The 27656-nt window shown below is 38.1% G+C and overlaps 1 protein-coding gene across 1 annotated transcript in view; it reads left to right on the top strand.

Annotated features, from left to right (window-relative positions):
* Window positions 1-25842, top strand: part of LOC146004894 (uncharacterized) — a 57057-nt gene extending 31215 nt beyond the window's left edge. Inside the window, exons 2-3 of the mRNA XM_083143922.1 lie at window positions 21473-21655; window positions 25716-25842. Of these exons, the coding sequence (XP_083000048.1) occupies window positions 21473-21655; window positions 25716-25842 (310 nt within the window). The remainder of the gene's footprint in view (window positions 1-21472; window positions 21656-25715) is intronic.
* The last annotated feature ends 1814 nt before the right edge of the window (window positions 25843-27656 follow it).

Genomic DNA, 27656 nt, shown 5'->3' with positions numbered 1-27656 from the left:
CAAGGTGTTTACATTGGTTCGAACCTCGCTCTCCACATCTTCCAATCTACCATTCACCGATTCAAGATGCTCCCCGATAGCATGAACAAAAGTATCATAGTCAGGCATGATCTTCACATCGACAATTAGTTTCTTGAATTTTTCGTTTAATTCAAGTAGTTGGGTGCTGAAATTGGCTATGGTCGCTTCCTGCCTCGCCTCGATGCTCCCAATTTGCTCTTTCACGTTGGCATTAATCTGCTGTAGACTTTCCACAAGTGACAACTTGGAGCTCTGTATTCCGTGGTCGTGGACCTGGGTTCTTATTTCCGCAAACATTTCATGTAGCTCGCTAATGTTCTGGTTGGTAGGTAAGGTTGCAACAGACTTCCGAAGCAATTCAATTTTGGTTTGGATGTTTTTTATGTCGTCGGATTTGAGTATACGGTTGAGAGCCCTCCTCACGCTTTTCAATTCCTGCGAGGTAGGCAGGGTGGCCACCGAGCTTTGGAGCTACTCCAAAGCTTTCTTCATCGGGTCAAAACTCTGAATCAGCTGAAGCAGCGCGTATGCCTTCTTGTATTTGTGTTATGTCGTCCTCGATGGGGGTGGATTGTTGCAAAGTTTCCAACTTAGTCTGTATGTCGTCGATCAAGTGACGAAAATGCGAAAACTCTGATTCGGTGTTTACATTTTCCAACTTGGTGATCTGCTGTTGGACGCTGGCCAGAGTATCCTGATGAAAGGCAGTTTGGATTCCAGTGCTTTGTGTATGTTTGCTAGATCATTTTTGATGACGGCGAGAGCATCCTCAATGTGGGCTATGGTGCCTTGCAGCTTCCAGAAATACTCGTAGGTCTCAAGTTGGAGTTTGATATTGGCCACGCTATGGACAATAGGATTCAGCTCGCTGGAGGAATGTTGATTGTCGATGAAGTCCTGTAGCGTTGATGGCTGCATGCAAAGCGTCCACTAGAAGCTCAGCCTTGAAGCTTTCCAACGTAGGAATTTTGAACGATTGAAACTGTTCACGCAATTTGGCAATACTGGCATTCACGCGATCGTAGTCATCCTGAGTTTTTATACTCGGGATGATGGTTTGCAGTGTAGTCTGGATGGTGCTAGTTTGGTCCTGGAAGTGTCGCTTCAGCTGTTCCAAGTCAGAAGATTGCGCTTGCTGCAGCTTCACAATTTCGTTTTGGAGCTTGCCTACACTCAGTGCGAGGTTCTCGAGGTTGTTTATTGACGCTAGATCGGTATATTTTTGCAGCAGCGATATAAGCTCGGCGTCGATCTTGAGTACTGGGTCTAGGCACTGAGACTATAGGCTGGCTATCTCTTACTGGAGGCTAGAGTTGAGCGTGGACTGCAGAGCTTGCAGGTGGCTTCGCAGCTAATTTACCCTGACGTCGAGCATGAGAAGCTCGTTGCCGTGGTCGTCGCGTTTCGTGTGGCCAAAAATATCGTAAGGCATTGTTACCACTGTGGTTATTTATTATAGGGTAAGTGATTTTCATTTCTATGAAAAGAGGGATGAGTTTGTTGTAGTCGTCCTAGAGCTCCACGTACAGGCAATAGCAAGCAGACACATCGTACGTTCTAGTTACATCCATCCTATCATGCTTGATGCGATAGATGTTCTTGCCAGAGGAGACCTTGACCTCCCCTTTGTTCTCGGGATTCATGTTGAACTGCAGTTTGCCGGAGATGAGGAACCGGTAATAATTCAAGTTGTTGTTGAATACATAGGAAATTTTGCCCATGTCACCGTCGTTATGAGTCAGGATGCTGTTGAGATGAATAATGAGCAAACCGTTAAGTTTAAATAGTAGGGAGGGCAACAGGTCCAAGTTTGGAGGTGATGATGATGGTGCAGTTTGGACGGGCACTTCGATAGCTTGCTTCCTGAAGCCAAACAGGTTCATAGGCTAGGTTATTTTATATGCTTGTGTTGATAGAAATATTGCCAGCCGTAAGGTTAGTTGCATGTAAATTTTTTTATGATATAATAATTGATTTTTTTTGTATGTGTACGATGTTTTTTTCTTTAAGTGCATTGTATGCATTGTTACTACTATTTAAACGATAGTGCCCCCATGGCAACGTGTGGATCGCACAAGACAAAATATATATTTTATCATCATGCGGATCTAATGCGACTTTACTAACTTTGTTTGTTGTAATCACATTGTCTACACTTTGGATTCTTTTTCCAATGGTAGCTGCCGCTCCAATTCCTTCAGACAATCAATATAGTCTTGAAATGAAAGTTTGTTTTGTGCAGTATTTTTACCAATACCTTTAGCTTTCTTCATGATGCTGCTCTCAGTTCTTAATATATACATTTTGGAACGCAAACCGGTAAACTCGAGAATGATGTCACCATTACACTCGTCTTTAATTTACCTAGAACTTTTTTGTTAATAGATAGAATTACAAATCTGTTCGGTTGAGGGTAGGAAGAAGTATCATAATAATCAAGCAAGGACGGATTTTTAACATCTTCATATAGATTGGATGTTTTAATGCTATAAATAAAACTGTCGGTGTCCAAGTAAAGTAATGAAATGCTATCGTTGTAGAAAGGTTTCATAACATTGTAGTGAAATTGAAAAATGTGAAGTTTCGATAAATCTAAAACTGTTGCTCCCACATCAATTGGTTATAGGAATTTTATTACTTCTATATCTACATTGAAAGTGAGAGATTCTCGTTATAAATGTTTCGTGATTTAAATCTAGGATCAGCCACACACTTACTGCATTTATTTTCATCTGAAAGCAATCTCACGTCCACGTGATTTCTCACGTTCTCCATTCACTTGCCATATACAGCATTGTTCATCAATTTGAAAACAATCTTTGTCTAAATCGGAAGTGGCAACTGTTCTATGTTGTGTGTTTGTTTCAATGTATGGTTTGAGCCACTCGGAATGTTTAAACCTGAGGACTCTTCTAATATCCAATACCTTAACACCCATCGCAATCATAACTGTAGACTTTTGTAATGGAGGTCGTATCTTTCTTTTTCTCCAAAGTTAATAAAAGCTTGTGTTGATTAGAATTAGGTGGACATTTAAGTTTGGGTGCCGGTGGTACATCGGAAAAAATATCATGCAAATTCTCTGGAAATTCAATATCCACTTCTGCAAAAAAGACAAATTCACAATCGTTAAAATCAATAATATTTATGGAATTTGGTTCTATCCATTCGAAACCTCCATCAGGAAGTTTGTGTACCATAGCATATCCATAGAGATTATTAACGTCGATGGAAAAATGTAATTCGATGGTTTATTCGCATCATATTTTTCTTCCATGTGCATGTTGTTGGCTTCTGCATATCTCTGTTCACATTGTACCATCCCACCTCGAATCAATCTCTCGATGAAAAGTAACATGTCTACATCTGTTAATAATTCTAACTTTATTTTCGTTTGCAACAACATTGGAGACCATGCTAATCCCGGGAGGCTGAAGAAATGCGCAGGGTCCAACTTGTAAATAGACATTGAAGTTTTCCTGAATGCTTGAATAACATCCGCAAGTATTTCTACGTCTAATTTCAAGTATCCTTGTGATAATCTCCGAATGTTTTACATTCTAGTTTATCCCACATCAGTTGTGCATGTTCGAATTCTATGTCCGTATTTCTTGTTTTTCTCAGTTGACTGAAGAATTCTTTTTGAGGAGGAAGAGTGTTGTCATTAAATTTACATTCTTTGTTTACATATTCATACGGAAAAATCCCTTTACTTCTAATCAGTTTTATATCTATGTTGGGAAAACTAGCTCTCGTAATTTTGAATTGTTTGTCACAAAGTTTATTTACCAGAGCGTCCAAATTTGCATAGAGAAATCTGAACGAGTCAAGAAACCTCATGTCTATGGTTTTATTTGTCCCCGAAATCTCAACTTTCTTACTTATAGAAATGTATCATTCTTAATTTTGAGCAAGAATATCTTTTTTGTGTGTGTCATATCCAAGTTTCCAAATTAAGAGATGAAAATCGTAATTCTATCCATTATAAATAAATATGGGGCCAGATTTGGGAGTTTGAATTTTGAGGTTGCAAGCATTACAGATTTCCCTGGTGAAACGACCTTCTGTGTGCGAATGGTGAAACGCTTTACGATTCTCATTTGTGAAGTATTGATTGCACACTGAACACTCGACAGTTTCATCAAATATTTTTCGTTGCTGTGTTGTCAACAAATTCATCGGTTTGGTTATTTGCAAAAACCTAACAATTTGCTATACCTCCTTTTCCATCTTTTCAAAAAAGTGTTCGATAACAATCGGTCAACGGTATACATATGGTTTATTTAATTCATCTTGTCGTACGACAATGTAACCAAAACTATTTGGTTTCTGAAGCTGGTATATCGTTGTGGAGGAAATTTGTGGATTTGGTTTCCAGGAGGACAGTGCCTTCAGAAATGATTCAAAACCTGCAACGATAATGGCTGGATGATCAAACAAAGTCCTCTACATTTTGAATTCTTCGACTTGTTTCTTTTTGGGCATCAACATTTGAGATGGTTTGTTGTCACCGCAATATATTTCATGCTCGACACGTTTTTCAAAAGCAATTTGCCGTGAGGTTTATATTTGGTGATTGAATTCTCTTCGATCATTAAACGTGGTCAAACACCTTGGACAAACCACGATGTGATTTGCACACTTTGTTGCTTGACTTCTGATTAGTCGTGATAGTGATCAAATAAGGCAGTAATGGTGAATATTGTTGTTTGAAATTAGAAGAAGGTTAATTATATGAGCATTATTATCGTTGATATCATTTATCCTCATGGGATGCACAAGATGTTTTTCTGACGTTTAAGAATATACATGAATATCAATGCGTTTTTCATCAGAATCTCGTGCGCGTGACTCGAACTTTGATATGTCTGACAATGCCACGTGGTATTCAATGCTAGACATTACATTTTCAAACTCTGTCTCGTACTGCTTGTAATGATAAACTCGCTCTTGATGATTTTTCCAATGAACAGGATACAGAGGTGCCAATATGCACCAAAGAAAGCATTTTGAGTCATTATTTTGAATATTTAACACTGCATTCTTGCTTTGAATGGTCGATGGTAGAGGAACGTAACTCGATGCAAAAAAGGCATGAATTTCTTCACGTAAACGGTTAATGTATGAGGACTACCACATAAAGACCATCCCGACCCCTTAACCTCGAAAGTGTCATGTTTCATAATCAACTCATTTGACAGATTAGCGTAAAACTCATCCAAATTTTCAACATCTGCCAAATAAAGAGCCTGGTTTTTGGTACGATGATAAAAAACTTTTGTTGTACCATCGACTTTCTCATATTCGGAACATAAATCAACTTATACTTTTATGGAATTATTTTCAATATTACTTTTCAATGTATTCAGTACAAAAGTTTTCGCTTTCCTGAAGTCGACCATTAAATGCAGACCTAACTGGTTTATATTTATTTTAGTTTAATTTGTTTTGGAGCAGAAACTTCAGCTTCAGAATAATCAATTTTTCTTTTCAATGCTCCTTCTCCAGTCGATGGTTTGTAAATTTTCAAATGTCTACTTAGATTTGGAATGCTAATTTCTTTTCAACATCGAGCAGAATCTTTAGAAGGTAACAAACGATTTGCTCCGTTACACCTTGCCTTATGTATTGATAAATTATTCTTTGAAATTAGTTTCGCACCAGTGACACATTCGATCTTATAATTCTTACGAGTAAAACAGGTAGGTGATTCAAATTTTTTTATATGCTTTAAAATATGAGCAAACAAACAATAGAAATTTCAGATATGTTATTTACATAAAATTTAAATTTTTTTTATATAAAATTTAATGGGATGTCACCAACTTAAAATTCAACCAGATAATACTATGCTCTACGAAAAAAACTCTATGAGCTTACTTGGGTTTTTCCGCCAAATTATATGCATCTAGTCTCATATACTTTAGTGGAGCCCGTTCAGGTTCTATCCCCCGCGATATGGGTTTCTCCACCGATTCAGCAAAGGTAAGAAATCAGCACTGTGCTCTGACTTATAAAGATTTATAGAGCCAATAGAAATCTTGCTTACTTAAACCAATCAGAAAACACCACGTATAAATTATTAGCCAATCAAAATCTCTGTTTTTTAGCTATCATATTAAAAAAATGCAAAATATCCAAGTTTCAATTCGATCCTTCTGTCTGAACCGAAGAAACCGACAATTCACATATCCCCATATCATTGTGTGCATGCCTTATTAGCATCTTTTGCTGTTGTGCTCAATTAGTTTTCACTAATTGGCAATTTTCTTGAAGACGTCTAATAGAACAAGAAACGACGGTATGAGAAATATGCAAATTTAAAGATACTATAGCGAATTACACCGGCAAAGCTAAGTTCGTATTGCTAGAAGGCCTTCGTCATTGCAAGTTAACTAACCCATTCACTGGCAAAGAGAGTTAAAAATGTTGACGTACAGAAAAAAAAATGACTTGTCCCCCTCAAGCATTCATCGAGTTCAGACATTTGCACATAGATGGCTGTGTTGTTGTCGCTTATCATATATATATATATATATATATATATATATATATATATAATTCTCTAGCCTTCTTAAACCCAAAGGTTCATGGCTGCAGCAACACAGGCCTTCCATCTTTCCTTATCTTAAGCAAGTTTTATATACTCTTTTCCATATCTACCGATTCCCTTAGATCCATCTCAACGTTGTCCCTCCATCTTCGTCTTGGCCTTCCTACTGGTGTCTTACCATCAGGTTTCCCAAAAACAATCATGTAAACTCCTCTTTCCTCTCACATTCGTACCACATGGCCTGCCCACCTAAGTCTTCTTCATTTAATTATTCTAATAATATCTAGACATTAATACAAATTATGTAGTTCTAATTATGTAACCTTCTCCACTCACCTGTCTCCTCATCCTTTTTAGGCCCGAAGATTTTCCTAAGGATTTTATTTTCAAATACTCTCAATTTATGTTCCTCTTTCAATGTAAGGAACCAAGTTTCACATCCATATAATACTACAGGCAAAATTACTGTTTTGCATATTTTAACTTTTAGTTTCTTAGATATTAAACCAGAAGACAAAAGTTTATGAAGAGAGAAGTAACATGCATTTCCTCAATTAAGCCTACTTTTTATATCCTCTTTAATATAATTTTCATTTCTTAATATTACTCCTAAGTATTTGAATTTGGAAACTGGTTTAAACGAGTTGTTATCAATAATTAAATTTTGATTATTACCTAACACTTGGTTTCGGCCTGTAAGGATATATTTAGTTTTTTCTTTGTTAACTTCCAAACCTATTTTTTAGCAGTTTTGAAAAATATTTCAGCATTATTCTAAATTCTATTAACATCATCCCCCAGTAAGTCTACATCATCTGGATATGCTAACAACTGAGTCACACCATTAAATTTTAGTCCTTCTTTAGTTTCTTTTACCTTCCTAACAGCATATTCTAAGGCAAAATTAAAGAGCAATGGAGATAAGGCATCTCCTTATTTTAACCCATCATGAATTGTAAATTTGTCAGACATATTAATACCCACACGAATTTTACTTTCTGTTTCACTGGTGCATATTTTTATCATACTAACAAGCTTCTTAGGTATTCCAAACTCGACTAATATATTATATAATTTATCTCTTTTGATCGAATCATATGCTTTTTTGAAATCAATGAATAGATGATGGAAATTTTGATTATATTCCCACTTCTTTCAAGTGTCTGTCTGATGTGAAAATTTTGATCTGTATTTGATCTGTTACGTTTAAATCCACATTGATAATCACCTATAATTTCATTAGCATATGGGGTTAGTCTTGTTAAAAGAATGTTAAATAATATTTTGTATGTTGTTGAGAGTAGAGAAATTCCACGGTATTTATTGCAGTTCATTTTATCACCTTTTTTAAACACAGGAACAATTATGGATTCTTTCCACTGTTGAGGGATTTCTTCTTTATTCCATATTAAACAAATTAATTTATGAATTTGACATATTAATGAATTTCCACATATTTAATTAACTGAGCTGGTATTAAATCAATGCCAGATGCTTTGTTATTTTTTAGCCTTTTAATAGCATCTTAACTTCAGTCAAGTTAGGTTCTGGAACTAAAGGTTCATCTGTGTGGACTTCATTTACTTCTGATTTATCTCCTACATGGACATTTAAAAGGTCATTAAAGTAGTTCTTCCATCTATTTAGAATATCGCTTGGGTCAGCTAGAAAATCACCGCCTTTATCTTTTATCAAGTTTACTTGAGGTTTCGACCCCTTTCTAAACTCTTTTACACATTTGTATAAATCTCTGATATTTTTATTATTGCTGTTTGTTTCAATTTCGTCAATTTTGCTCTTCAAGTAATCTCTTTTTTACTTCAAAACGTGCGGTTAACTTCTCGCTTATTTCTATTATAATTGTTTAGATTTGTATCATCAGAGTTATTTAGCCACCTAAGTCTAGCCTGATTTCTTATTTCTATTAGATTATGACATTCATTATCAAACCATGGTTTACTTTTTCTCGGTTTATAGTATCCTATACTTTCTTTAGCTGCTGATTCTATTGCATTATGTATGTGCTTCCAATTCTTATTTACGTCTGTTTCATTTATATTTTCATCATCATTAAATCCTGCAAAATATCAAATCTATTTGACAGTTTAATTTGGTAATCTTTCTTAATTCTTTTATCAGTAAACTTTCCTGTATGAAATTTTAGAACTTTTTGATTTTGTTGCTTATGATTTATCACTGAGAGTATTTCTCTTAATTTAACAATTACTAATAATGGTCACTGGCACAGTCAGCACCTCCATGTGTACGAACGTCAATTATACTATTATGCCTTCTCTTATCAATGAGAACATACGTATATACAGGGTGTTTCTAAAGGTCGTTTACAACGCTTGGGAGGTGATTCCTCACACGAAAACAAGCAAAAAGTCTTAGTTCCATTTTTACGACTGAGGCTTCGTTTCCGAGATAGGAGCCTCGCAAAAGGTGACAAAGTGATCGTCACACCTGACTGGGACGAATACTATAACAGATAGAGAGGCGGTTCCAAGGGAATCATAAAGGAATCAATCGTATGTGCTCAGTCCGGAAGTCACTATGAAAAGTTCACTGCACGCATGCGCAAAGGAGTCCTCAAAGGAATTGGGGATTTCCAGCAAGAACAATGCATGGAAAAGGTATGTAACGCAGCAAGAAGGACCGTGACAATGAGAAATGCGTTCAAGACAACACATACCGACCTCAAACATCAAAACATGAGCACGGAACACAAAATCCGAAAAGTCAACCCCAGTTACACACGTGGAATGAACGAATCATGTCATGTGGCATACGAGAGACACATTACTCCACCAGGAGGAGGGAAAGATAAACACATTATCAGATGATTGCGACAACGTGTATTTTTACACGCGACAACTACGTAATATCCCCCCCACACACACACACACACAACAAACAACAAATGCTACAATGTCTTACACACAGACCGTGCGTGTCACTGTTCACCAACTGAAGATGTCACTTTCACCACACAAAAGGGGTGTGGAGCAATACCAAGAGTGTTCGCAAGCGATCACTGTGACGTAAAAGAGACCAGTTTTGAAAGCGTTGCGCAGGCAAGTCTGGCTCTCGTAGTCTACGTTTGACCTTCATGACTGCTGTACCCGCGAGAGGAGCTCGAAGGGTTGGTTCTCTCCGGCAGTCGTCCCAGTCGTGTTGCAGGTGCTGGGATATGATCAGCAGTTCGCTCTAGGTTGCCTAACGCATTGAAGAGTACTACTGTAGTATGTTGTATTGGAAGAAGTTGACGTGGTGGAGTGGGCAAGTCAAATATCGCAACAATTGGTCTGTGGTGTTCGTACGGTGATACGGCCAATTTGTGCAGTGTGTCAGTGTTAAACAAAAACGATACTTTGCAGTTCCAGCTCCCTATTACACAGATGGCTGCGTATACGACCCAGCAGCTAACATACATGCATCTCATGTATGGGGAGGCACGAGGTAATAGCCGTGAGGCAAGGCGTCTTTATGGAGAACGCTTTCCACATAGACGTTTATCGTCTCACGCCTTCTTTCAGGTAGTGGCCAGTCGACAGCGTGAAACAGGGTCAGTGTTTCCACCGCGGCAAGAAGTTGGAAGACCCCGAAGTGTACGCACACATCAGTTTGCAGAAGATGTGTTAACAGGGGTCGCAGAACATCCTGGCACCAGTACGCGCGTGCTCGCTTGGGCACGAAACACGTCTCATGTGAATGTTTGGCGAGTGTTGTCAGAGGAAGGAATGCACCCTTTTAAACTGCAGAAAGTAAAGAACTGTTACCTCGTGACTTTTGCCCTCGTATGGAGTTTTGCCAATGGTTGTTGCATCAGCTGGACACAAACCCTCACCTCGGGGCAAAGGTATTGTGGACAGATGAAGCCATTTTCACCAGGATGGATGTCTTCAATAGTAGAAACAGTCATGTGTGGGACTTTGACAACCCACATGCACTTTTTGTGGCCCATCAACATCACAGGTTTTCAGTGAATGTCAGGTGCGAGATAGTACATGATCGATCATTTAATTGGATCATACATTCTCCCTGTTCGCCTGAATGGTCGCACGTATGTACGACATTTTCTGCATGATGAGTTTCGCAATAGATTCATTGGTAGGGATGAGCCTGTGCTTTGGCCACCGAGGTCGCCAGATCTCAACCCTCTAGATTTTTTCTTCTGGGAGAAATGAAAACCCTCGTATAAGACACACCTGTCACATCAGCTGAGAACCTCGTTGCCCGCATCAACGTCGCCGCCGCGACGGTAGCAGATACACCTGACTTGTTTGCTCGTAGTCGACAATCCTTGATTCGTCACTGTCATCTCTGCGTAGACGTGAGCGGCAGACATTTTTAAAACCGTCTGTGATTATCGCCCTCGGCAAATCCTAGTGAGAACACTCTTGGTATTGCTCCCCACCCCCTTTGTGTGGTGAGAGTGACATCTTCAATTGTTGTACAGTAACACAGACTGTCGGTGCGTAAGACATTGTAGCATTTGTTGTTTGTTGTGTGTGTGTGGGGGGATATTACGTAGTTGTCGTGTGTAAAAATACACGATGTCGTAATCATCTGATATTGTGTTTTTCTTTCTCTCCTCCTGGTGGAGTAATGTGTCTCTCGTATGCCACATGACATGATTCGTTCATTCCTCGCGTGTAACTGGGGTATGCAACCGTGCTCAACTTTTCGGATTTTGTGTTCCGTGTTCATGTTTTGATGTTTGAGGTCCGTATGTGTTGTCTTGAACGCATTTCTCATTGTCACGGTCCTTCTTGCTGCGTTACATACCTTTTCCATGCATTGTTCTTGCTGGAAATCCCCAATTCCTTTGAGGACTCCATTGCGCATGCGTGCAGTGAACTTTTCATAGTGACTTCCGGACTGAGCACATACGATTCCTTTATGATTCCCTTGGAACCGCCTCTCTATCTGTTATAGTATTCGTCCCAGTCTGGTGTGACGATCACTTTGTCACCTTTTGCGAGGCTCCTATCTCGGAAACGAAGCCTCAGTCGTAAAAATGGAACTTAGACTTTTTGCTTATTTTCGTGTGAGGAATCACCTCCCAAGCGTTGTAAACGACCTTTAGAAACACCCTGTATATATTTTTTGGAATATCTCTAAAACGGAGAGAAACAGGCTAATTCTGTTTGCAGATTTCTAATGTCCACTCGAAGATAAGTAAAAGTATGAATACAACCTATGCTCGGAATTTAAAAATGCCCACCGGAAAGTAGGTTTATATCTTAAACGGTACGAGATATCCAAAATCTGTTTACAGATTAATAATGTACACTCTAAGATAAGTAAATGTATGAATACAACCTATGCTCGGAAATTAAAAATGGCGACCGGCAGTAGGTTTATCTCAAGAAATGGTACGAGTTAGCCAAAATCTGTTTGCAGATTTGTGATGTACACTCGAAGATAAGTAAAAGTATGAATACAACCTATGCTCGGAAATCCAAAATAGCGACCGGAAGTAGGTTTGTCTCGAAAACTGTTGGACATAGCCAAAATCTGTTTGCAGATTTGTGATGTACGCTCGCAGATAAGTAAAAATATGAATACAACTTATGCTCGGAAATTTACAAAACAGAGTTCATATTGATTGTTGTTTTATAGAAACATTGCCAGCTGTAAGGTTAAAATTTCCCCCCTTCCCCCCACAAATCACATTACATACATGTGGGGGACAGAGGTATGCATGTTGCCGTCCGTGGCATTACAAGAGATGATCCTGCTTAAAGGTTTGGTTAGCATGCAATAGATCAGTATGCTAGAAAAAACAGAGGAGAGGGGGCATCAACACTGCACCACCACCACTATTGCCAGTTAGCATGTGTTAGATCGTAGTCATTTGTCACCAACTCTCCATCTTACTGCATACTTATCATCTTAGAAGGCTACAAAATATTACAGCAAAGATAGTAGTCAGCGCTGTCAACTCCTATTTGTAGGTTAGCCTCGCCTGTGAAATATCATATGGCAAAATTTAAAAATAAATAAATTGTGTAGCAACTTTCTGGTACTAGTCAGTGTTGCCAACTCCTATTTATAAATTAGCTTCACCTGCAAAATATCACATGGTGAAATTTTCGTGGGGTGGGTTGACAACACTGCGAGCCCCCACTGTGGCCCCTCCAAAAGTAGTGGGGGCATTGAACCCATTGTAAAAAGCCACGACATACATCGTGAAAAGGGGGGCCTCACACATCATAAAAAATACATCGTAGCCGTTTACGCTGATGGGGCCCCTCCCCCACCTACAAATAAAATAAGGCCCCCAAAATACATCGTAGGCGTTTACGTTGAGGGCCTCCACCTAAAAAAATAAGGCCCTCAAATAAGATTGAGCAAAAAATAGGGCTAGAACATCGTCAAATGCTATAAAATCACCCGTAAAAGGCTGTAAAAAAGTGAATAGGTTAAGTTATATCTTGTAAGATCATAGCATACCTACAAAGGTAGGCCCCAAAAATAAGATTGAGCAAAAAATAGGGCTAGAACATCGTCGAACGCAATAAATTCCATAAAAAAATCATCAAAATCATTAAAATATGTCACAACTGAGGTTAAATACTAGGCATACCTGCAAGGGTGGTGTACAACCAATAGGTTTACACTACTAACTTTTATACACTAATACTTGTTTTTATTTCTTTCGCGTATTTTATAAATATTTATTGTGCATGTGGCAACCCTGAAATTGAGACTAACTCTACATGCAACCCACCAACGCCTTGTGTGTATTGGGTTGCCTGGTTTAAAATGTTGTCTTAAAAATTTTGAGAGACACTGTACCACGTTAATACTTTGGGGAATGAGTTTTTCATTTTCTCCTTTACATCCTAGTACGTATCTCCTACATGGACGAGAAGGCAGTCATCTGCGTACAACGTAATCGATGAATCTGAATTTATTAGTGTGATATCGTCAATATATAGGTTGAAATTTTTTTTACCAAGTATAGAGCCTTGTGGAATGCCTGCAGACACTGACTGCTCGGTGGAAATTGAAAATCCTACTTTCGTTGAAATTTTTCTATTTGCGAAAAACTTTCCATCCAAAGAATTGTTTTGCTATTGAAACCAAATCTGTTCTTTAATTTTTCTTTTAGCAAATTGTGATCAAGAGTATCGAAGGTTTTGCATAAGTCCAGGGAAAGTAATCTAACAGTGAATTGCTTTCTTTGTCCAGTGTCTCGCGCCATTCATTAATTAAAGTAAGTAATAATAATTCCGAGGATACATCCCTCCTGAATCCATACTGTCGATCAGACATCAGATAGTTGACTTCCAGGAATGTTGTCAGTTGCTTCTCTATTACTTTTTCCATAACTCGGCTTAATGTTGGGTTTAAGGAAATCGGCCTGTAGTTACACGCCTGGGTAGGAGATCCAGATTTGTGAATTGGGGTTATTATGGAGGGCTTCCAGGTCGTTGGAAATTGGCCACTTTTGAAGGACGTGTTTATTATGTCGGCGAGGGGCTCCGCTATAAGTGGAGCCAACACCACCAGAACGCTGTTGGGAATGCCATCCGAACCTCCTGCCTTTTCTACTTTTAATTTATTAAGAATTGCCAAAACTTCATCGACCTTAACAGATTTTAATGTGAACTCTTCAATTTGTTGAACAACAGCTGAATTGGGGTCTTTTCTTAGAATATTTATGTTCGAATTGCGAGGATTAACGTGCGCCGATGCGTTGCAGATATTAGAAAAATGAATATTTAAATAATGGGCTGTGTCGGACGGGCTCGTTAGGAGAACATTGTCGACTAGTAAATGATTCATTGTAGTTTTTGATTCTCTACCTGTGATCTCATTGATTACCTTCCATTTGCAGTTGTTATTGCTAGTGGTCTGGTTCACCATATCTCTGTAGTAATTTACTTTTGCCTGCCTAGTAATTGTTGTGCAATGACTTCTAAAAGATTTGTATTGCTCCCACGTATAGTCACAAGAAGGATCCACGGCTTTCTTCAACAAGCCGTTCTTCTGTGATATTAATTTAATAATTTGAGGGGTAATCCAGGGCTTCCTGCTTTCTCTCACCCTCACTGTTTTCAAGGGAGAAAATTCGCCAAGTGCAGTCGTAATGAGAAACTCCAGATGACTGACCATGTCGTCCACGGTTAAGTCGGGAGATGTACTTGTGTGGAACGGAAGAGAAGAATCGAATGTGAAAAAATTAGGTTCATATATTTTATGAATTTTACGGGTAGTAATTAGCTTCCTTGGCGTGCTCGTTATATTAATTTTGAGTGTGGTGTAAACGAGAAAGTGGTCACTCATGTCCTCATAGACAGTACGTGTAACTGTGTGCAAGTGAGGGTTCGAAGAATAAATGTGGTCGATTAACGATTCGGATGTCCACGTAATACTTGTAGGCAGAGTAACGAGTTGTGTGTGTCCTAGGACTGATAACGTTTCCATTAATGTATCTGAGTCTTTGTCATCTTTCAGCAAATTTACGTTCATATCTCAAAGGAATATTGATATATGGCTCGGTGGTAAGCTACTGATCATCCTTTGCAAGATTTCGCACGCTTTTCCAGCCGATCCGCTAGAAGTTCAATATCCACAACCTGCGATAATTGGGCACCTTCGTACCAATTCTAGATGAAGATATAACAGAAAATGAATACTCTCTAGCAATCAACTCGCTAAAAAAAGGAATGGTGGCAGGCAGGGATGGCTTAACCGCTGAGATTATAAAGGGCACAAATAAAAATTAACTAATGGCGAAAATGGGCAGGGAAATTATGAATGGACTCTACCGGAAGGGGCTGTTTCCGGAAAGATGGTCGGATACCATCATTTGCCCCATCCACAAGGGTAAAGAGGAAAAAATCAATCCTAACAATTACATGGGGTCTCATTACTGTCGGTACTGAGCAAAGTTTACTGTCAGATATTATATAGACGATTACAAAAATGGTGAGAAATTTTTGATGTTCTTTCTGCTCTGCAAGCTGGATTTCGGAAAAAATTTCAGACAATAGACAATGTACTTTTATTGTAGGCATTGATACAAGAAAAACTAGGGGTCAAAAGGGGAAAACTATATTGCTGCTACGTGGATTTCGAAAAGACTTTTCACATGGTTAACAGGTAAATGTTGTGGGCAAAATTGTGGGTCTTTGGGATATCTGCCAGAATGATCAGAGCTCTCCAAGCGGCATATGAAAAAGTTAAGTTTTACGTAAAGTGCGGGAATGAGGGCGTTTCAGGGGCAAATGAATCAATACTGGGGGTGAAACAGGAGTGCGTCCTCTTCCCTCTGCTGTTTATCCTCTTCATCAACAATATCGTGGAGGAAATTACGCAGAGGGACACGGATCCACCAATGATATCCGACGTAAACGTACCACTTTTGTTATACGCAGACGACCTGGTACTGATTTCGAACACAACAGCAGGTCTACAGAATGGTCTAGACACGTTACACGGATATTGCGGGAAATGGGCCATGCGAGTAAATATGAAGAAGACCAAAATAATGGTATTTAAGAATGGGTACGTATTTGGTAAGGATGAACAATGGAAATACGGAGAGACAAGTGTCGATAGGATGAAACAGTACGATTATTAGGCATGGTGATGACAATGACGGGTAGGTGGGCAAGGCACGTACACAGGAATAAATGTAAAGCAAGTTTTACGTTAGAAAAAAACAAGAAAAATAAAATACAAAGTACCAAATATTCCAATCAAAATTCTGGAGGGGGTCCATGAGGCCACAGTTGAAGCAACACTATTCTATGGCATCGAACTATGGGTCTGGGAGGGAGGGGAAACGGTAAACGTCGTACAGTCTAGATTCCTAAAACAAGGGCTAGGAGTAGGGAGGGGTACTGCAACATGTGGGGCACTTAGGGAAATGAAAAAATTAAGAGAGGAAGTGGATGCCAAAATGAGGAGCATTAAATACTGGGCAAAACTGATCACCATGGAGGGGGGAAATTTGAAGAAACTCTGTGTACAATCACAGATAAGGGGGGGGGAATGGGAGGCAATGGGTAGCAAAAATAAAGACGGAATTACACAGTATAGGGCTAGGATGGGTGTGGGAAGAGGGAATAGAGGGGAGAATTGATATGCAGATGCTAGGGGCCATACGTGCCAGACTGGAATATATTACCAAACAGAAAATTTTGGCAGAATGCGACGCAAAAATATCGTTAACATCAGCGAAAATAGTGGATACGGATCGAGAATGGGGAAGAAGGAACTACGTAGATTTGTGTGGGGCAAAAGAAATGTCAGGATTGGCCTGGTTCAGACTGGGGGGATGGGCACAAGTTAAACGTAAACGGGAGGACGGGAGCGTAGAATGCCCGTTATGCGGCGAAGACGAGACGAAATTTCACATTCTCCTCCAGTGCAAAGAAGCAGGGGAGGCAAGACAAAAATATATCAGTTAAATGAATGAAGATAACATTGAGAATATAATGACAAGCGTTATTAGGAGGGAGAGACCGAGAGATGGGAGGCGCAAATAAGGAATCTGGGAACTTTCCTACACTACGCCTGGGTAAAGAGAGCAAAGAAGCTCAGTGGGGATAACGAACATGTGTGAAAGGGGGGAGGGTTGTTAAATAAAAAAAATAATTAATAAATAAAAGCTACATAGCTCATAGTAATTTCGATCAGCTTGAGTTTTGGTGTGATCAGATAGTACTTGTTGTCTCCGGAAATTATGTATAAATAACATAGCTGAAAAATGTATCGTAATAACTACAATTACTTTATTTTGAAGGTGCTTTAAGTTGTTTTTCACACAGATTGAATTTTGACTTGATTGTGCGTTTTGTATTTTTCCACTGAGAAAATTAGTAGTCAGAGAGGGGGTATGAGAGAAAACCCCAAAAGGAATCTAACAATTTCATGGTGAGCTTTCTTAGTGTAATTAACTGAAAATCTTGAATTTAGCTGATTTTTCCAAGTGTAAAAACTAAAAATTTGTTTTACGCAAGAGCTTAAATTCCAATTTTATTGTACAAAAATTCTTTTATAGTTGCAGAAGTTCAAAAAACACAGTTCTACTACACTTGCCTGGCGCTGGGATGCACCTGCATTCCACCATATGTCTAAAAGTGTAGCGAACTAGACGGGGCTAATAATTTCTTAATTGCAATTATTTTTCCAAAGAAACTTCTTCAACACAGAAATGTTGGCAAGAATTCTCATGTAACCTAGTTGTTTTTAATCAGACAAAATCAATAGTTTTGCATTCCAAACATTCCCCGAGTGTGCGTGCTTGTGTGTGTGTAGATATGACGTCGACCTTTTAAGAATGTCACGTCAATAATACTAGCTTGGGAATGTCACGACCTTCTCTTTTCTCTATAAAAAAGAGAGAGAGGATCATGTAACTTGCATGGCTAAGGGGAATTTCCTGAGAATTCTTTCCATTCCAAACATTCCTGTGTGTATGTGTGTGTGAAGTGAGTGTATGTGTGTAGAGATTGATGCGCTTATGTATGTGTGTAAACATTAAGGCATTGACCTGTTAAGAATGTTACATCGATAATACTGTCTCGGGAATGTTATACCCTTCTCTTTTCTTTATAAAAAAGAGAAAGAGGGTTATGTGATTTGAGCGAATGGTTGTCTAAGGGGCAATTTCCCGAATTCACGAGAATTCTTTGCATTCCAAACATTCCTAAGTGTCTGCATAGAGAATGATGCATGGACATTAACCTCTTAAGAATGTCACATCAATAATACTAGCTCAGGAATGTCATGCTTCTACCCCTTTCTTTATAGGAGGTTATGTGAATGTGCTGATTGGTTGCTAAGGGGATTTCCCCGATTAGTAAATTGAGGTTATAAATATAAAGGTTTTGCTAATGTGGAATGCAAAAGCTCAGTAATTGGCTCCCTCAGTGATTCGAATTCTGTTAGGTTAAACAGCATAAACATTTTACAGCAAGAATTCTCATATTTACTGACGATTTATTTAACAGACTTAAAAATGAGTTATAACCTGTGTTGTGATGCCACTATAAACTGTATACAAAATATGCAGTCCCTAGAATGAGATGGATGAGACTTATGAACCTCTATCTATACAGGTGTACAATCTGGCAATGAATGGATGTTTCTCTATATTAAGCATAGCAGTGTGTTTTTCGCTTATTTTAATATCAGGCAACAATGTTAGAAAGTGTGTGCGTGGCCCCAAGAATACAATTTAAAATCACTAATGTGATATGAACCCCCTTTACTTGTGTGTATATGAATATGAAAGAGAAATACTTTGAATAACTGAGAAGAACAATCACAAATAAGCTTGCAACGGTATTGGGAGGGGTCACGAGTTCAAACTTCAGACGATTTCTGTTAATCTGCTAAGGCTTTGGGTGTACGGATATCAGTACGAAAATTTGTAAAATAGAAGAGGCTATTTTGGCTAATGGCAACGATGAGGATGAACAATGATAATTATGATGAAATTGATGTGTGGCACTTAGAAAACAAAATTTCAGTGTATTGCACCAACAGCTACAATTTTCCCCCCTTCCCCAACACAAGGCAGTTAACAGAGGTGTACTTTTGTTGGTTTACGACTCTGAGGGCTTAAGTTACTATGTTCACCTATAGTTGTACATATTAAAAAAGAAATGACCTGATCAATAAAATATAACAATACCGATTCTGGCTTTTGTCGGATGATGTAGTGGTAACATTGTTGCAATCACACTTCTGATGGTATATAAACTTAAATGTTTTGCATAACATGAAATACTGTTAATGGAAATGTGTTGTTTCTAATATTCTATATAGAAAGCAGATAAGAAAAAGAAGAAAAAAATGTTGCAGGCAGTTACGAAGCTTCAACCCAAACACATATATGATCAGACAGGATGTCAACGATGCATTTATAACTAACATATGATTATTCAAAATTCAAAAAGTGCAGTGGGAAACAACTAACTGACTAACTCTCTAGACTTCTTAAACCCGAGGAGAGCAAATGCAAACACAAGCGTAAATAATTAAATAAGTATCAAGGGGCTGAGAAATGTTTCGATTTTTTGATCTAGGTATGGATGGAGACAGATTCTACAAGTTTATTTTCGACAAGATCATGGCTTTTGTTATTTTTTACAGATAACATCAAAAGCTGTGACATTCGATTTTTTGGCTCTTCTACTTACAACACAGACATTTATGTTCTTTTTACATCGCAACGATAAGGATAGTTAGTATTATATGGTTTTTTTGAGTCTCGGACCTCCAGGAAAATAAACTTCTGTAGGATTTTTTGTGTAGTAGTGAGACATGGTAGCACCGTAAATTGAACATAACATAACTTAGATTTTATTGAAAAGAAAGTGGAAGCCGTTGGAAGCAGTTTGAAGACTGAAAGGGCTATGGAAGGACACTTATTACAATGTTAATATTTTAGCATAATGTCTTGAGAATTGCTTCTCGATAATGTTTGGTCTATAATTTAGTCCATTGTTAGATAAAATACATAATTATTAGAATTTAAGAACGGAAAATATGAACAGCGAATGAATGCTACGTTTGACTAATCGTGAAGATGAGGATGACAGAACGTTCCATCGTTCTTATATAAACGTTTCAGCGTTTACGCAATGTGTAGATATGTGTAGGCGTAATTTAACTGGTACGAAATTATCACATTCGTACCAAGTACGAGATGAAAAAACACAGATTTACAATAGTATGAAATCAACAAAAACGTCATCAAAATAAGTTTTCCATTGTGGTTAAATTAATAAAAGTAATAGGGCTCGTACCACTCGTACCAAGTACGAGGTGAAAAAACATAGAGTTGCAAAAGTATAAAATCGACAAAAACATCGTCAAAATAGGTTTTCTATTGTGCTTAAATTAATAAAATTAATAGGCCTCGTATCAAGTATTATGCAGAACCGATCCAATTACACTACTTACATAAATTGTATGTAGTCCGAATGTATGGTTCATTCCGCTTTTACCGATATATCATTCGTCTGTCTAGGACAATTAGCCTCCGATCTACAGTAATTTAAATGAAACTCTGCATTTTGCTTAAAATTGGCCCGGTAGAGAGAAGCTTACCTGGCAAAATGGGCTTGGTAAACCAAAGGTTTAAACATCTCTTGAAGTCTTTTAAAATTATTCCTTACACACCCCTATTTTAGATGATACAGATATGTATATCACACACAAAAAACGCACAATATTTAATCACAGTGCCTACAGTATATTTCACCCCCGGCCGAAGCAATTAAACTCCTCTTCCTTCCCAAAACGTGAGAGCTGTTGTTGACCTTTGACGCAGATGCGGAGGGAACTTGCATGATGACATCAAAGTCACAGATTTTTGTCTAAACGGGAGGTTGCAACAGGGACAGTGAAGGTACAAATAAAGAAGCTCCCCTATGAAAGAACTTTTTGAAGTCTAGAGAATATTCTAAATACTTGCAGCTATTTCTGCTCATAAACAAAATGAGCGAATGTAATAGTTACTGTTCATATTCTGTGGATTTATCCTTAAAGTTGTAAGTTGTCTACATGTTCACTCTTCACTACAAACAAATTATGCAAAATAATTTAACTAATGTGAAAGGGGACTGATGGCTGTTCCAGGGGGGGCTGAGCCCGCCTGGCCCCTGTCTGGCTACGGGCCTGAAGATAAGTACGGACTTTTGGGGTGAGTTTGTAAAAGTAGAGTAATAATAGATTTGAAACAATGTTATTAAACTGACACGGAACTAATGTTTGTATTAATAATTCCATATTCTCCATAGCTTCTTTATTTAATTTCATACAAAATAAGTGATATTTTCAACAAAAATGAATTAACCTTATTTGTCCACATTCACATGGAATGGCTCATAAGCGACATTAGGAGTTGATCAAATTTTCCAGGCTCTTCTGGCTCTTGGTGTTCGTATCATCTGCAGCGGTTGCCGTCTACATATCCAACTCTCTCTGGAGCACCTACTACCACAGCTCAGTGGCGTATGAAATGGAGACTGGCTACTTGGGATGGAACGCGAGTTTTCCAGCATTCAGCGTTTGCCCTATGGGAGGTTCTGGTTGGACTTCTCCGTAAGTAATATAATTCCATCAAGATTTATAGAACAGTGGATATGTAGGAAATTTGCGAATATTAAATATTTATTACTTTCTGTGCCTTGATAGTATATTTCAACTATGAAGCAATGTAATTCTGACGTTCTCTTCAACTTATATCACCTATAGCACGTATATGTGTGTGTATTTGCGCGCGCGCGTGTGTGTATAGATATATATATATATATATATATATATATATATATATATGATTGATTGATTGAGTTGGAGTTTTAAGTCCACTGTATGGACAGTAAGGCTAATCGGGACTGTACCTACATTATATATATGTATATATATATATATATGTATTTCCACCTAATTTGTATTTATGTCCAGATATTATTAGAATAATTAAATCAAGAAGATTTAGATGGGCAGGCCATGTGGCACAAATGAATAGGAAATAAGAGTTGACAGGATTCTTTTTTGGGAAACCTGACGGTAAGAGCCTGTAGTAAGGCCAAGATGAAGATAGAGGAGTAACTTTGAGATGAACTTAAAGGAAATTGTTTAAGATTTAAAAGATTGTATTGATCTTGCCCAGGATTGGAACAGATGGAGTGCTTGTATTGCAGGAGCCATAAACCTTCGGGTATACTTCTGTATAAAGGGTAGAGTGTTAGTTAGTTAAATAACTTTTCCCAGAAAACATAACTGTCACGATTCAGTGTTTGATAGTTGGTAAATTGATTTCTCAAGATATGTAAATTATTAATTATGCCCTAAATGCTGAGTTTCAACGCTCAATGGAAAATTAAAATTTAATTAAAACACACCCTTCTCCTTACCCACGCCATATGTTGGGTATTATAGCGTACAGTGTCACGTAGCTTAGTATAGCATTGTAGGACACTGCCAAATATATTTAGTGATAGGCAAGGAATAAACATATGGTATGACTATAAAGTAAGTCTACGCTTTGGGGAAACATTTGAATGCATATCTGGAGAAAACTATTTCTCTACAAGAACACTAAACACCAGAGCTGTAGGAATCGGACAGAAATAGCCATACACTTCATACGCAAATATTTCTTTGTACACCTTGAAGAAGAATTAAGTCCTGAACTCGTAAATGTGACAACACAGCACTCGAGAATAACAGAGAGTAGCCAACTATCAGACAATTGGTCGGTATTGGAGAAACACCACATGCCACCGTTATTGGCAATGCTACATTGTGTACAGGAAATATCGCACAACTGTTCCTAATATAGTGTAGATAAAGCATAGCTTGCATCAAAATCATCAATTCAGATCAAGAAGGGGAAGCACGATCTTCTTTTTATGTTTAGGGAACAATCAATAACAATGAATATATTCACTGCCTCGTACCTTAACTCCGCACACAAAGCGTAGTTCCAGAAGTATATGACACCCAGCCATGGGCGTATATATAGCTCACATGAGGGGGTGAGGTTCAACTTTTGTTTCAGTTAGGGATCCTATATTTCATAAGTGAAAATCCGGGACACTACTGACCGGTAGCTTCTTAGGAAGTGGGAGGGGGGGGGGCTAGACCCGATGAAGTTGTAGATTATGTACAACATAATTGTCATTTACATCCATATTGTGGGGGAACTTTATTTGAAAACTGCGGACTGAACAGATATGCACCCAAGCACTGAATCTTTATAGTAAGCAGGTTACTTTACAATGGAAGAGAATCGTAACTGAAATTCAGCCGTGCTAGCAGACGGCGGCGCCATCGTGATGTCAAAGGTGTTTGCAGTACCGTCTGTACCTCGTTAACTCTTGTATTATGGAAAGGGAGTGCTTCAATGTAGATTTAGATTATTTAAAATGAGCATTTCAAAATTTGATCCACGCATTTTAAATATAAAAGAAAAGTTCAGGAAAATAGGAGTCTTAATCATTTCTTCTTTTCCACCCGATTCCAGGACATTTCTGCATCCCGATGAAACTATTCGAAACTCCGGGACAAATTATACAATTCCCGGATTGTCTCTGAAAATTCGGGACGTATAGCGTCCCTAGATATGATCTGGCGGCTATCAAAATCCACTCTGTCACCACACGAAAGGTCACACATTTATTAAATTAACTCTATTTACGAACTTCTAGCTTTTCTACATAAGATGAGCGGAAAATGTTTTTAAAAAAGATAATGCCAGCTTCTCTTTAGAAAGAATTATGATGTTAGAATTAGTATTTTCCTCCTTGCTACAAAGTTGAAAATAACATCATCGATATTATTTTAATATTCGTATGTATGCATGTATGTATGTATATATGTATGTTTGTATTTACACCTAACCGTGCAGGGGCCATTAGTCGAGGATCTCCCGTTGAAATGCAATGACATTATTTCAACCTCCTTCATGTTAAACAAATCCTCTCGGTTGTTCAAGATGAAACTGGCTGTTTAGCCAAGATCACCAACAACAAGAGTTTGTCACAATTTTCTACTGCCTACAATGCAGACCCTGGACATGTCTTTTCAATTACTGTTTGTCAAATTTTTCGTTCAGATTTGAAAATGTAAAAAACAGCAACCAGGCCATCCAGCATTTTGACACACTGTTCCAAAGAATGAGGAATAGGCATTTCATATTGGAATAAGTTTTTGAAATATATCAATATGTTGACTGTGTTCAGAGAAACTTGGGTTCATTTCTACTTTAAAATGGTCCAAAAATGGAAAACAGTAAAGTTTCTACTATTAGTGCATATGATTTCACAAGTCACCTTACAGAGTACTGATACTTTTCTGTCCAGCTTGTGTCAAACAACTTGAGAACGTTACAGTATTTGCATCTTTTATAACCAAATTACTTTAAGAAGATTGATTCGTTTATTTGCATTACTTTACTTAGCATTTTGTGTCGGTTTTGGCTCATTTCCGAAGATCGGGCGAGTGATGACATGATGAAATTGATGAATGGAGACCCACAAACGTCCATGCCCATTCTGGGTTTCGAGCCCGGGACCCGCGATTTACTAACCACTGGGGACTGTTCCTTTGGCAAGACTCAAGGGAAAACAATGTAACTGATTTGACAATGTCAATATCGCAGAAATTACACAGAAATGGGCTATAGTCAGGGTTAAAATATGTTCTGAACAATGTATAAAAATTGCTTTTGGACACTTATCTGAAATTATCTATCTATCTCACCCCCTAATTTCTACCACCCACTATATCAGTATCATGATATTCTTCACTACCTTTTTTTTCTAAATACACACCCACTCAACCCAGAGAGAGTAGAAGTACTAATAGCTGAAGCTAACCCAGATTCAGTTACAATCTCCAATAGGGAGGGACAAGTTTATCATTCCAATGTAATGTTTTGAAAATGGTTTATCGACTTTCGGGATTATCAAACAGTTGGGAAATTTCAAATTATATAAAAAATAGAACCTGAGGAATACTTAAATCTTGAATGGTAACAAACCATATCGGGAACTTCAAATGAAATTATAATCCTCGCGCTATACGTTCACAAGCAGCTGCTTCGGCCAGAAATTACATGTTTAATAATATAATTTGTGAAATATCAGGGGTTTTCTGAGTATTTTTCAGAGAAATTCCGAAACTATCAGGAAATTGCAGATATTTGCTTTGCAGTCCCATCTGGTGTGCGGAATTAATTTACTTTCCATCCGTATACCGTTCTATACGCTTGTAATTTATGAGAACAAAATGAGTCTGAATAAATTTTTAGGAACAAATCTCTGCGCATAGCGGATAGAACAGATAATCTGGTAATTTATGAACCAAAAGGGGGATTTGGACCGTTGAACCCCCCCTTAAATACGACCATGCACACAGCTATATTAACCTTCTGCGTGTGTGTTAATCTCATGAAATGGCAATGGTTGGTACTGTATGACTTCATCCTACGCTCACGATTTTAATGTAACTATGCTAAAGTATAAGAAAAGCGACGAACAGACACTAAATCGTTAAGTTGTAATTTTTTTCATAATGGAGTAGTATGTGTTAATTATATAAATTAGATTTCACTCCAAAAATAATATGTTATATGTGTGTCTTTCTGCTTTCATAGCCTATGCGAAGACATATTTCGCAACTGCACCATCAGTGGAGTGAAATTCAACTGTTGCTCCTACTTTGAAAAGTTGCCATCAGATTTTCCGAACTGCATGTCTATCAACTCCTACCAATTAAAGTAAGTATTGTTTGAATTTTTTTGCAATTTTTTAATGCCAAATATTTGTACTACCACAGTCCGGCACGTGGTCACGTGGTCTAAGGCTCAAGCGTTGTGCTCGGGCTACGTGGGAAGGAGGGGGGACCGTAACAACTTTCCTCCTGTGTATGGGACTGGTGGCCACTCACCATCTTTAGGAAATTGAGGAGCTACGGATGAGTAGCGTAACCTGCTCATGGAAAACCTGCATCAACAACAGGTTGTTCGTTGTAATGATCACACGTTATCGTGTAACTGGTTGGATGATATCCCACTTATGTTGAGACATGTGGAAGTGAGGCCACCAAGGGTTATTATTATTGCTCAACAACGCTAATGGGCATACTAGGTGAGATAACGATGATGTGTGTGCAATCGTCCGTGGAACTTTTCAATTCCACTGATTATACTGAGGAACAAATTAAAACTTTTTTATTTTGCCGCTTGATGAAAATAGGTGATCTTTAATAAATCGAGTGCGCTGATTTCAAAAACCATAACAAAAATGCTGTATCACGTACCATATCTGGCGGAAACAATTTGGAAAAATTTTCACAGCACATTAAAAGAAGGGTAAAATATAGCATATTGCTCCAAACTTTAATATGATAATGTGAATTGTAGTAATACATTGTGTTCATAAAATGCCAAATATGATTGTAAATGATGTAGTTAAGACATGCACTAAAATTTGCAGTTGCAATAAAATAGTAAACATTAAATTAAACAGTAAAACTAACGCACCTTCAAAACGTATTTCTGTATGATTTCCGCTTGTAGCAGGCGTGTTGAATATCTGAGACTGTGCTCCAGCAGTAATCTCCTAGTAATCTGGGAGACCATCTGCCTTTATAACGCTTTCCCATTTCTGCGATTTGTTGGTGAAATAGTTCGCCCTTGTCACTCATTGCACCCAGATTAGAGGGGGAAAATTCAAAATGGGAACACAGAAAGTGCATCTTGAGAGACATATTGCATCCCATTTTTTTGTATGTTGCCAGCATACGTTCTACAAATTCAGAGTAATTGTGAGCCCTATGGTTGCCAAGGAAATTGCGACACACACCCTTGAACGCACCCCATGCTGCTTTCTCACATTCACTTCACTGTTCTTTAAAATTGGGATCGATCATTACCTCCCGGATTTGAGGGTCAACAAATATCCCTTCTTTATTTTAGCATCGCTTACACCAGGAAATTTTCTTCGTAAGTACTCAAACCCTTTTCCTTCTTTGTTCATGGCCTTCACAAAGTTCTTCATTAACCCCAACTTGATGTGCAGTGGGGAGAGTATCACATTGTTGGCTTCGACAAGACGTTTGTGAGAGACACTTTTTTCTCCAGGTCTGTAACACTCTCTGGGAGGCCAGTGTTTAGTTTTCAAATGCATGTCCTTTGCTCTGCTGTCCCATAGACAGAGGAAACAACAGAATTTCGTGAAACATGATTGCATCCCCACAGGAATTTCAAGTTCCTTTAGATCAGCACAGATATTCTACTGGTGTTTGTCGTAGCTAACACTTGTGAGAATAAAAGCAACGTTTTCATATGTTTCCTTCATTTCACTCGCATGAGCAACTGGCACTGAAGGTTTCTCATTTCCATTATGCAGAAGGACCTCCTTCAAGCTAGTTTTTGACGCATCGAAGGAACAACCTCCATTAGTCTGACTTATAGTTTTCTCCCAACTCCTACATTAATTCAGCGACATTGTTGCAGCATACCAGGGACCCATTCATAGAAAAGAAGGAAGACAAATTTAGTTGACGTTTCCTGAATGTAATACTTGTCCCTGGT

The sequence above is a fragment of the Lepisma saccharinum genome, chromosome 22, assembly GCF_977018435.1.
Source record: "Lepisma saccharinum chromosome 22, izLepSacc3.1, whole genome shotgun sequence".
NCBI lineage: Eukaryota > Metazoa > Arthropoda > Insecta > Zygentoma > Lepismatidae > Lepisma > Lepisma saccharinum.
Note: the sequence above shows the minus strand (reverse complement) of the source record. Positions and strands in the feature narration are given on the sequence as shown.